The sequence below is a fragment of the Anolis sagrei genome, chromosome 1 (assembly GCF_037176765.1).
Source record: "Anolis sagrei isolate rAnoSag1 chromosome 1, rAnoSag1.mat, whole genome shotgun sequence".
NCBI lineage: Eukaryota > Metazoa > Chordata > Lepidosauria > Squamata > Dactyloidae > Anolis > Anolis sagrei.
In genome coordinates this window covers 189,309,004-189,321,945 of record NC_090021.1, presented here as the reverse complement: position 1 = coordinate 189,321,945, position 12,942 = coordinate 189,309,004, and the positions used below count along the sequence as shown (strand labels likewise).

The following is a 12,942-nucleotide window of genomic DNA, read 5'->3' as shown; positions in this document are numbered from 1 at the left end:
TGCTAAATTTCCTTTGACCAGAAGCTGGTCACTTGGAGTGCCTCTGGTGTCAATATAAGTAGGTCCTCCATTGTGCATGTAGCAGGGCTCAGGTTGCATTGTAGTACGTGGTCTATAGTTTTCTCTTCTCTGCACTCGCATGTCACAGGCTCCACTTTGCAGCCCCATTTCTTAAGATTAGCTCTGCATCTCATGGTGCCAGACTGTTCAGTACCTTCCATGTTGCCCACCTTCTGTGTGCCCAGGAGGGAGTTTCTCATCCAGTCTCAGCCACTGATTGAGATTCCGGGTTTTAGGCTGCCACTTTTGGACTTTCACTTGCAGAGGTATTCCTGTGAGTGTCTAAGTAGATCTTGGGAAGCTGTTTCTTAATTTAAGACGTCGGCATATATTAATTTCGGAGATATATGGAGGGGGCATCTTTTAGTGCTATTTTATTTATCTATTTTTTTACATTTAATTTTTTTTTCTCTTTAAAGAGATGGCAGCATTATATTTCACACTGATTTTGAGATGACTTCCTACCAGAAAGCTTATTATGACAAACCTCAAATGACTTGGTTCCAAAGTCACTCTCATTAATTTCAATGAAACTAAGAAAGAGAAGGAAGTTTGAAGTCCACTGAGCTCGTTTTTTCCATGACAGCTGTTCTGCCATTCTGGCTGACAGGATTAGCTCTTCCTATAATGCTACAGTTTCACAAATGGTGCCAAGTCAACATAACATGATACTTGGTAACATGGACTTTTCATCCTGCTTTGGTAAGACCTTTACGGGTCTTAATGCAACAGTTGGTTGATGAAACCTGTACATTGGAAAACACATTGTAAAGATTTTTATTTTTTAAAAAATACCAGCTTCAGTTAAGATTTGATCGCATTTACAGCTCATTTAAAAAACATTTGCAGCCCATTTATTCCTACATGAGCAACAAGCCACAGTAATGTTCCAGCCAGTCAAAATGTGTCAGTAAACAACTTGACAGAAACACTGCAACGATATATTGTGTTTCAAGGAGTGGAGACATTGCTGACACTAATTTTAAATTAGGGCCATTGGGTTTTGTACTTTTATTGTATTTTTACAATTTTGTTAGTGTTATTCTGTAAGCCACCCTGGAAAGTATTATCGACTGTAGGGCAATAGGTGCGTTTGTAAAATGAACAAGCAAATAAATAAAATGTTTGTGTTTTGCTTCTACTATAGGGGTTTGAAACAGAGGCAGTTCTCAAGGATATTATATAAGAGGAGTTCCTATTCACAGATGGACTTTGGAACAGTTTGATGCATTAATTAAAATTGTCAATTGTTTAGTTGGCCTGTGAAGTATTTGCCTGTCGAAGAGACCTTCAAATAATACTATTTTGGGCTTTGCAGTTTTTCAGGATGCTTAAAATTCCTACCTAGAGAGCTGTAGTCCCTCATTAAACTACAAATCCCCAGATTCCATGGGATAAAACCACAGCTGTTAGACTGGAATCAAATTGCTTGAACTGTACAGTTTGAAAGGACTCCATGTGTTGAAAAGGACATTGCATTATTGGTGCTTAAGTAGTTATATTGAGGTTTCATGCTCTCATAATGTTGATCTCTGACAAAGAAGAATGCCAAGGGCCCTTCTACACCTGGCCAAAAACCTGAAAGTAACTGGGTTAAAGGGAGAGTGGTTGGGTGGCAGCTAAACAACATTTAGCCAAAGTGCCGGCAGAATCGGGTTAACAGCTAAAAAGCACATGTTAAAAAGGTGTGCTTAAAACCCAATTTAATTGGTTTTGGTTTTTTCGAGTGGCATATTTTAAGATTAATTACTTTTCAGGCATCCATTCTTAATATAAGTTATTGTCAAGAGCCAAAACGAATCATTAGATCTCTTCTGATGTATAAGATCCATGGAAAAATAACTATACAGTGATATCTAGCCATTCTTCTGAGATAGGACTAAACAAAACTAGTATCTCTCTAAAGTTAAACTAATTAAATTTTCAAAGGAACTATTCGCTCATTGCCGCTGCCACGCTATTGTAAGCAAGCATGGAATTTTTTGAAGAATAAGATTATTTATAATTAAGTAACATTAGCTTGATACCAATGTATAATCTTTATCTATATGTTTCAGGACATATGAGGCAGAAAATGGTATTTATATAACTAACTTAATTTAGTGTAACTTTATGAACTGGTGCATGAGTATGCTTTTCTTCTCTTCCCTTCACAGCCTTTTTACCTCTTTTTGCATTGTCTTTTAAACTGAAATCCTGCAGGTAGGGCTTGTGTTATTTTTATTGATTTTGTGTGTTGTTTAAGCCACACTGGGATCCTTTTTGCCTGAAGAACAGAGATAAAAATCTTTAAATAAAAATAAACAACTGCTTAGAGTGTAGATGCGCACCAGTCAGAAATAATTATGTAGTCTGAAAACTTTAAAATCTGTTTCTGCAATGTACATCTTGTGGTATCTTCTCCAGTTATCTTCTCTTCAATTTTTTAAAAAAGAAATCTCTCATGCAAAACTCACCAGATGTTAAAACATTAAAATGCCCTTCTCAGTACTGGTATGCACTACAACCTGCTGGTATGTGCTGCCAAATTCAGTGGAGCAGGAGCAAATGTACATGAGAAAACCCACTTTCATCTTCCAAGAAAATCATTTCTACATAAAATAAGGCACATGGGGAGTACATGCTTTTGTTTAACAGAGAATCAATCAGGTCTTCTAGTGTCCTGCCATGTTCCTGCCAGTAAGAGACACAGGAGCCAGATGGTTGGAGTGCTGTTAAGATGTCATCACACTACACTTTAAAGCAATGTTATCCCATCTTTAATCCTATAGCTGCCTCCCATGGGGTTCAGAGATTTGCAGTTTAGTGAGATACAGCACTTCTCTGGCTGAGAATTTTAAAGGGCCAAACCTAAACTGCAAATCCCAGGATTCTATGGGAATCAACCATAGAAGTTAAAGTGGTATACCAACTTTTTAATATTATAGTGTGATAATCTCTAATGAGTTAAAAGTCAGTCCTAGACAGTCAACAGGTTGCTTCTACATAATCCAAATCTGGATGTGGATTAAAGGAATCCAGTTCCATCCTGGAGAGTTTCCACACCCACCCTGGAAACTGCAAAAAAAAAAAAAAAAAAAAAAAAAAAAAGCTCCTGTGGAGTCCACAAAGCTCTCCTCATGCTGAATAGATCCAACAGAACCATGCTGGACTACAGCAGCCTGTTGGATGAGAATGGGACTTATCTTCGACCTCAAAAAAGGGGGAAACACTTTCCTCTTGGGGCAGTGTGTGTGCTTACCTTCATGAGAGCTCCATATCCAGAATATCCATTGGGATATTCTAATGGTGACACTGTTTACATGGGTGCTGTGCATGTTCCTGCTAAATTTTCACCGTGCAGCATCTATACCCTGATCATCTGCAGTGTATTTTTTTAACCAATTTCACAGTTCCTCCTTTTTTAAACACATAGTTTCCACGTGGATGTGCACTGAAGTGTGCTTTAGGGGTGTGTGTTTTCTAGCTGCTGCTGCCCATCCCCACCAATAATATACATAATTTTGGATTTTACAGCTATGTGGATGGGGCCACAGAGTATCCAGCCGAATGAAAGAAGGAACAACAGAATGGTCATTAGTTAGTAAGAATTCATTTAGCAAGTAAGTAGTACAGGTAAATAAAACCAGTACTACTTGTACACCTTAGATAGTCCAAGGTCAAGAAATCACAATCACTGAAAAGTATTGCTAGTTGAATGTAACAAAGCTGCCAGGGGTATTTATAGACAGCTGTCTCCAGACACAGGTGCAGAATTAGGTCAGTGCCTCTTTCTTAATAACTGCTGGTAGCAGCACATTCCCTCCTTGTCCCTTTGCTGCGTGATGAATGATGGCAATGTGTCTTGATGTTTATGGCCTTCCGTTGGGGAGTAAGACTCACTCTGCTTCAATCTCCGGCTCCTCAAACTCAGAAAGACCATTATTATCAGTACCTGCATATTCCTGGTTACTTGCTTCTTCCCCTTGGTTTGAACTGTGTGAAATGTCAAAATGCGGGCCTTGTCTGATTTTTTTCCTGAGGTGTCTGAATGAGGATTAATTCAGGACAAAGCAGGAAAACCCTGCTTTATCCTGAATGAAATACATACACCAGAGAAGCAAAGAGGGCACTCCCCCCCCCCCCCCCGAAGCCTTAATTTTTTTTACTGGGTTGCTCTGGCAGCATTTCTGGCACAAAAAATTATGTGTGAAGAGGCGTGGGGAGGGGGATTGCTCCTCATACGTCATTTTAACGTGCCAGGAGAGCTGCTAGAGTAGCCTCAAGGTGACCTAGTGAGGGTTTTTTTAAAAATTTAAAACTTTTTGGAGGGTACATTCCAGCACAGTAGTTACTGCGCTGGAATGGGGACAGCCCCCAGGAAAGCCCAGGTCTTTCAGAAGGGCATGGGGACTTAAACCGCTTCAGAGTGGGTTTCTTTAACCCATTCCTAAGCTGGTTTAAATCCTGTCTAGAAGTGCCCTTAGTGAAAAAGTGATGGAAGGGTCTGCTGTCATATACAGCTACAGTAGTAAGGCCTTCAGGGGGCAGAACACAGCAAAGGTTGTTCTTATAATGCATATGTGTTTAATGGTATGAAATCTAAGATGTTCTTAGTTACGATACAAGAGGGAAAATACAAAGCCTAACCAAGATTTGATCCCAAAATAAGGATGATGGAAATTGAGGGGAATTTGTAAAAACCTTCAGTATTATTGACTCACATTGTTTTGCCAGTAATTTTTCAGAAGCAATGGTCTCAGTCCATTACTGCAATACTGTCACAGAAATAAATATAAGCTAAGTAGATCCTGCATGATTTAGTGTTTTAAGCATTGAGCTAGGATTGTGGGAGACAGGAGTGTGAATCTCCACTCGGCCATGGAAACTCATTGGATGACCTTTGGCAAGTCTCATGCTGTCAACCTGAAATGATGGCAATGGCATACTTCCTCTGAACAGAGCTTGCCAAGCAAACTCTGCAACTGGTTCATCACAGGCCCCTTTTACACTGCCATATAAAATCCAGATTATATGCTTTGAACTGGATTATATGGCAGTGTACACTCATATGTCTGAATTATTGAACTGGATTATATGGCAGTGTAGAAGGGGTCACCACAACCTGTAGGCATATAACAGACATAGCATCAGCATTATATTGACTATGTACCTATTTATGATATGACATACACTGTGGGGGGAAAGTCAAATTTAATGAGTGAAGCAGAAATTGTTTGATTGGGCAGAAAAAATGGAATTGGGAATAATTCAAGTACAAGTGACTCAGGCCCCTTCTACACTACTATATAATCCAATTCAAATAAGATAATTTGGATTTTATTTGGCAGTGCAGAAAGAGTCTCACATAACCCCCATCACACATATACAAACAGTTTTTCCTTTGGCAAACAAAATAGGGAAAATGTGGACTTGCAGCTTTTGCTTACTTATATCTCCCTTCTATTTCCATTCAAAGTACTCAAGTGGTTAAGAAAATAACATTTATGCAACATTTAAAAAATAACATTCTATTTTGTATGCAAAAATATTCCTACAGAAGTAAATGGTATAAAAGCTCAACATCTGAGAGGAAATGCCTTTTAAATATTTCTAAGCTACATAAAATGTAATATTATTTAGAAAGCAAAAAAATGCTGGCAAAAAAGGCTCAATAATACACAAAGAGTAATTGTGAGAGAGGTGCATAAACTGTAGCTGAATAGCCGCAGGGCTATCTGTAATGCTTTATATTTTTAAGACCAACTAAACCTATTGGAAAGGGGAGCTGGGCTGAGAGATGAAGTAGATGCATGCCTTCAGAAGCTGAGCCGGGCAGCTTTTGTGTGCAACTGATATAACTTTATGCTTTGCCCAATGATCTTGCGGGAGAATATGCCTCCCAACAACTCATGCCTTTGCCATCTGGAGAGAAGAGTTTGAAATTACTACAATATCATCTGCTGCCAGGACCATAAGGGAACACCATAAGCACCTCCTGGATATTTTGCTAGAGTAGTAGTGATCCATTCTGAGAACCAATCCTAACACAAGAACAAGGCACAAACAAAGAAGAGACCAATTTCTAAACTTAGTCTCTGTGACTTGAAAAAACATCAAGCAGTTCTGATATATTTTTAGTAATTTTATTGCCTTTCCAAGAATGTCTATGCACACAGCACCACCTGGTGTTTGGAATATAAGCCATATTTGGGGCACGGAGCATTTTTGTTCAGTCTAATGGCCTGATCACACTAGAGAATGAATCCACTTTAAATCTGGTTTCTGCCTCCTGCAGAATTCTGGGGTTTAGAGTTTAGGGAGGAGCCTTTAACAGCCTCACTAAACTACAAACCCCAGAATTCTGCAGGAGGAGGAAACCAGATTTAAAGTGGATTCATTCTCTAGTGAGTCTATCTGCACAATAGAATGAATCCAGTTTGACATCACTTTAAAACTATGACTCAATGCTATGGAATCATGGTAGTTCCTCCGCCATCAACTCCGCTGGACCGGCCACGTTGTCCGGATGCCCGACCACCGTCTCCCAAAGCAGTTGCTCTACTCCGAACTCAAGAACGGAAAACGGAATGTTAGTGGGCAGGAAAAGAGATTTAAAGATGGGCTCAAAGCCAACCTCAAAAACTCTGGCATAGACACTGAGAACTGGGAAGCCCTGGCCCTTGAGCACTCCAGTTGGAGGTCAGCTGTGACCAGCAGTGCTGCAGAATTTGAAGAGGCACGAATGGAGGGCGAAAGAGAGAAACGTGCCAAGAGGAAGGCGCATCAAGCCAAGATGCAGGTCAAGAATAGGGCTCCGCAGTCACCTACGGACCCACCAGAATACTGATCCTGGAAGACTATCATACTCGTCCAACGAGGGATCGCCTAAGTAAGTAAAATATACCCCCAAGAGTCATTTACTACTATGGATCTAACCTTTGACTAACCTTCCTTGCTGCAGTGAAGAAGTCATTGGTTTCTTGCAATGAAGCCTTCCGGTCATCCATGCAACGCTTCACTTCGGTCTGCAACAGGTTAATTTTCTGATTTGAAAGCTTTAAGTGCTCTTTTTCAGCATATTCTTCAGAAAACAGAATTTTTAGTGCATCAGATTTCAATTCTTCCACAACAGAGTTCCATTCCTAAAAAGAGAAGATCAACTTCATTATTGCGGGCTGCCATTTGCCATCCAAATGCAACAACTGTTCATTTATCTTATCACCAGGTTTTCAGAAGGAAAATCCTCTCAAGGTGGCAAACAACAGGATAATTAAAAATATAAATAAAACCCACAGTAAAACCCTACACTATAGGATGCCAATTTCTTGCTGAATTATTTTAGCCATCTTAAATCCGAGAGAGTGAGAGAGAGAAAAATCATTGTAGGATTTTTCCTGTTTTTTCTAAAGACTGATTGAGAAGGAGCTGAAAAAGGAAAATACGGGTAGAATTCCAGAGTCGAATTAATTCTTCAAGTGAGGAAACTCTGGATAAATATATTAATTCAGCCTTGTTTATGCACATTGAAATAAGTGGAACTGCTGTTAGTCGTAACTGGGGATATATATATATATATATATATATATATATATATATATATGATAGCCAGCCAGTGTGCTGGCGTGATTTAAGCATTGAACTATTAGTCTGATTATTAAGGTTCAATAATCATCTCAGCTATGGAAACCCACTGGGTGAACTTGGATGAGTTATATACTCTTAGCCACAGAAAACCCTGTGATTGGTTTGGTTTAGGACTGCTATAAATAAAAAATGAATTCAAGGCACAAAACAACAATGACAACAAAAAGGAATTTAAATCTTGATTTCACTTGTTTTCTTGCTTAAAGATAGGTAACATGATTTTTTTCCTCCTCTTTGGCCCCTTCTACACTGCTATATAATCTGGATTATCAAAGTAGATAATCCACATTGTCTGCTTTGAACTGGATTATATGGGTCTACACTGTCATATAATTCAGTTCAAAGCAAGTTATTTGGATTTTTATACGGCAGTGTAGACGGGACCTATGAGATGGCACCTAGGCCCTGCTTGAGGAGACATAAAGATCCAATATGTGCCTCTCCTAAAGGCATTGCATTGCTGCCTTCTTTCCAGGAGCAAGCCGCCCCTCGAGGGATTGTTGGTCCATCAGGCAGGCAATTGGCCAGCTCAAAGGATAAACTTTTCTGTACAGAAGTCAGCAGGGAAGTATGCCTGAGGAGCATAAAAATATTATTTCACACAGCTTCATTCTGTTCTGACTCTTCCTTCTGTCATACTTTCAGTGTTAGTGCATCAAGCTTGCAAGAAACACTGTTTTATAAAAATTGTATTACCTTGGCTTTCTTTCTCACATTTTTGGTAGCTTAGCCTTTATAAAAATTATTTTACACTGGCTTTCCTTCTCACATCTTTGGTAGCTTTTGCATAAGGGTCAATCCAGTTTGGGGAAAATGGGCCAATGTGTCTATCATCTCTTAGGGAGCCTTAGGTCCAGACTTTTGAGGCCATTCCCAGGTAACAATGGAACCACATATTGATTTCTGTCCATATTGGATCGCACATTTGTCACTCTATGTTTTCTCCAGTACTAGGGTTGGCGAGGTAGGGTTGCCATTGGTCCTGTGACATCTGGATCCTTACCTTACCCCACGCTAGGGTCATGCAGAAGGCCTCAAGCAGTTTCAGCTATAATAAAGCTGTGACCATTAGAGTTCCACTGCTGGTCAGGCAAAAGGCAGCTTTGGGTAAAAGGATAAAGACATAGGTTCACCACTTAGACTTCTAGATCTGGCTCTGATCTTGGAAGCTGATGTTTATATGGTGGCTAGTTGTGCATTTGCACATTTAAGCCTTGTGAAGCAGTTGTGCCCAATCCTAGAAACATCGTATCTGTCTATAATGACACACACCTTAGTTACATTCTCTTTGGACTGCATAACATACACCATATGGCCTTTGAAAAAGTAGTCAGAAACATCATTTGATCCAAATAGAACTACATTGATAACTGGGGCCAGCTACAGTGAGTATACAATTCCCGTGTTGCAACTAAGGATGTTAATTGCCTGTATTCACTGATTTCACCCTCAAGGGAAGATGGTCTGAGCAAATTGTACACTTTTCAAATACTATTTGCAGTCTGGGATTTATTATGTTTGAAATGTGCATTAGTATTTTTAATGCAAGAAGTAGCATTATCAGAGCTGGGGGTGGGAAAGCAATTTTTGCACTGAAATGTTGTGCTGTGCACTTTTATTCAAAATTTGCCATAGTGTGAAAAAAAAAAAACCAGCATTCTTCTGACAGAAAATACAATTTTTTCAACCATTTTTGAACATTTCAGAAAGTCTTTCCATCTTTAGTTGGCTTCACAGTTCTCTTCACAATTAAAGTCAGTATGGTATACAAAGCCCAATACAACTTTGGGTCTAGATTATTTTATGGTCCATTTGTCTTTCAGGCTCTAAGATTTTCAGGAGAGGCTGTTCTACCACCTTCAGTTACATTTGGTGAAGTCATTGGGAAGACCTTCCTGGTGTCTACTCCAGGTTCTGGAGCTTCCTTCCTAAAGAAGTTAGACAGCTTGTTTCAAGTTGTTGTTCCGGAGACCAATGAAGACTTTTTTTTCTACCAGTATAAAAAGTAGGAAGTGGAATAGGAAGAAAAAATGTAGTAGCACTAAGACAAACTAGTTTTTTTAATTTTTGCATGACCTTTCACAGACATAAAGCCATTTCTTTGGATGCAGTACAGAGGTATGACAGGTCATTGAGAACAAACTGCTGGTGGGGAAAGGGCTTTCTGTAAAGTACTGTACTGACCATATTTGTTGTTGCTACTTTTAATTATAATGTTTCTAAATTGCCTTTCACACAATTTATGGTTTAATTATATTTTATCTTTTTTATGTCTTTATGATGTAGAATTTTATCTGTACTTGTTATAACTTTGTAAGCCACCTTGAGCTTCAGGGTATAGATAATAATAATAATACCTATACAGGTTGAGTATCTCTTATATGGAAATCTGAAATCCAGAACACTACAAAATCATCCACTTGGGTGGCTGAGACTGTGACATCTTTGCTTTCTGATGATTCAATGTCCACAAATTTTGTTTCATGCACAAAATTATTAAAAATATTGTGTATAATAGTACTGTCAGGCTATGTGTATAAGGTGTATATGAAAGAAATGAGTTTTGTGTTTAAGTTTTATCTCCAAGATTATGTATATGCAAGAATTCCAACGTCTCAGGAAAACCATAGAAATTCAGAATTCTTCTGGTCCCAAGCATTTCAGTGAAGAGAGACTCAACCTATAATATTCTTCTGAGCATAGTAGTACATTTCAAATGGCTGAAAACATCATGTTTCCTTACTATGTCCCTGGTGCTGAGTTTGAAACAGCTTTCTCTGCCTTGCTGAGTAGCATAAAGTCCACTCTGCTAAACAGAGATTGACAATGACAAATGCAAGGTAACATTGATATAAAATATTAATACACTTCAGTGCTATATACATTCAATTATACGGCCTAGGAACAAAAATATAGAGTGCCATGCATTTTGTTATGTGAATTGCCATATTTTAGGATGGACCTATGAACTATTAAAATGAATTGAATTAAGTGCTAGACGGTGCATTAAAACACCCCACTGAGCTAAATAATGTCATTCTTATCGCCTGAAAAATGGGCAGCAGCCAAAAACCCGAGAAGCACAAAAACTGTCTGCCCTTTTCTATGAAGGAAAGTTATTCATCTGCATGCATTCCAAGGGGCTTCATTGTATACAAAGAAGTGTGGTAACCACAGAGGATTTTACATAGGCATTTAATCTGTTGAATCAAAGCCAAAATTTGGGCTCAACTAGGGCTCTGTTTCATTCTTAAAGGACTTGTGCAGATCACAACAATGATGATGATGATGATAAAGCAGCCAGTCCAGTAATTCTTGTGCCCTCCCCCATTTCTCTGGAGATGTAGAAAGAATTGTACATCTCCAGAGAAAAGCGCCAGTCAAAGCAGTTGGCATGTAGCTTCCAAAGGGGACCATCACCTAGCCAGCAGTGCTTACTTCTAAGGACACATCCTAGCCAGCTCCATGGAGAGCAAGACCTGATGTTATACGTAGTCAGTGTTGCTCTCCAAAATGAGGCAGAGAATGGCTGTCATAGAGATAGATCAAATGATGTGATGGGGGGAGAGAGGTACATAGGACTTCTTCTTCAGATAACAGATTGCTAAGATTGCCACTGCAAATGCGAGTACCCTTGGGGACATAGATGAAAGTAGAAATAAATCTGTAAAGTGCCATAACCCTTAGAAGATCTTCCAGACTGACATGCCCATTGGCTTGAGGAACAAAAATAACTTGTTTATGGTAGAAAAATCTAAACTTATCTACTGACTCCCTTGTGCTTCACTTTATATCTGAGATGCAGTTATATCACACTGATACTCCTTTCACTCCTGTAGCTTCATCCTGCAGAATCTTGTAATTTAGTAGGTGTAACGACGCCACCAGTTGTAGGGATGTCACTGATATCTCAGGGTCTCCTACAATTTGTAATGGATTTACAAAATCGATAACACTGCCACTAGCCGGTAATATTTTATTTGTCTTCTTTCAATGTGTAGTGAAGCTTGACTTGAAAGTATACGAAACAGAGGCTTGGATTTAAGAGAAACTGTAATAAGTTTATTGAAGTCTAGAAGAAGCTTAATGGTTTCAATGTTTCTTAACTCTTAGAGGTATATTCCTTTAGTTAAATTTAAAGGTTAAATTTATAACCTTTCATAAACCAACTCTTAAGAGGGCTGTCCTTTCCACTAGACAGGTTTTAAACTTATTTCCTTCAAAATGTGTTTCCCTCTGTTATCTCTGTTGCAGTAAAGATTCTTACTGGGGTTCTCTCCCCCCTTTTTACTCATACACTAACTACAAATCTAAATAAGTCAACTTGACCTATCTAAACCACACAGGCTAAAAGCCTAAACCTTCCTGATTCTCAACACAGTAGAACCAGCTTTCTCTGCGGTTCTTAGACCACAGACTGCCTATTTAAAATGCCTGCCTCTGCCAAGTGGCAGTTGGCTCCTCCCTTTTTCACCATGGCAACCTAGCTCAGGGTGAGCTGAGCCGGCTACCATCCCCCCAGTTATGCTATTTTAAATACTTACCCCTTTAAACACATACCTATAATTATACATGACTGTAGGTTAAAATTAACACTTCACCACAGTAGGTACTTAGAATTTTCCACTAGAGAGGTCAAATGCACTCTTATGAATCAAAGTTCGTAAAATGTCCTGACAAGGGTGATTCAAGATATTGTCCGGGATTCCTCAGCCATGTCAATAAAAGTGCCCTCAAGTAAAAAATTATGCTCCTCCCAAGTGACATTTTTATTCAGTCTCCAAATTTCTCTCATTCAGTGGACACTGAAAATTGTTCATACCTAGAATTCTCGTATTTGTTGTTCTCATTCCATTTCTAATTTTGTCTGCTCTTTTCCTTTGGATACCTAAACTCCATTTTAAAATGATTAACTTTAATCATTGCTATAAATTTAGGGACAGAACAAATATTTTACGAGGGGCAATACCTTCATCCTGCCCCATAGTTACACCCCTGATAAAACGGCTACTTAAGTCCGCATTGAGTCGCCGATTTAGGCTGAAAAATGCGGTATAAAAATAGAGCAAATAAAATAAATAAATAAAATAGTCTGAAAAGAGCATGTTTATTTACTAATATATAACTGAGACCTTGTCGTAAAAATCAAATTTCATTCTCATTTCTAATATTTGCTAGGAATAATAATAATAATAATACTTTATTTATATTCCGCCCTATCTCCCCGGAGGGACTCAGGGCAGATTCCAAACATAA

General features: G+C 38.7%; 1 protein-coding gene across 9 annotated transcripts in view; it reads right to left on the bottom strand.

Moving 5' to 3' along the window:
• The window catches only part of CCDC141 (coiled-coil domain containing 141), a 143,065-nt gene that overhangs the window by 41,330 nt on the left and 88,793 nt on the right, over positions 1–12,942 (bottom strand). For all 9 annotated transcript variants that reach the window (XM_060779814.2, XM_060779838.2, XM_060779805.2 and 6 more), the window contains exon 8: positions 6,990–7,184. In XM_060779814.2, coding sequence (XP_060635797.2) covers positions 6,990–7,184 — 195 coding nt within the window. The remainder of the gene's footprint in view (positions 1–6,989; positions 7,185–12,942) is intronic.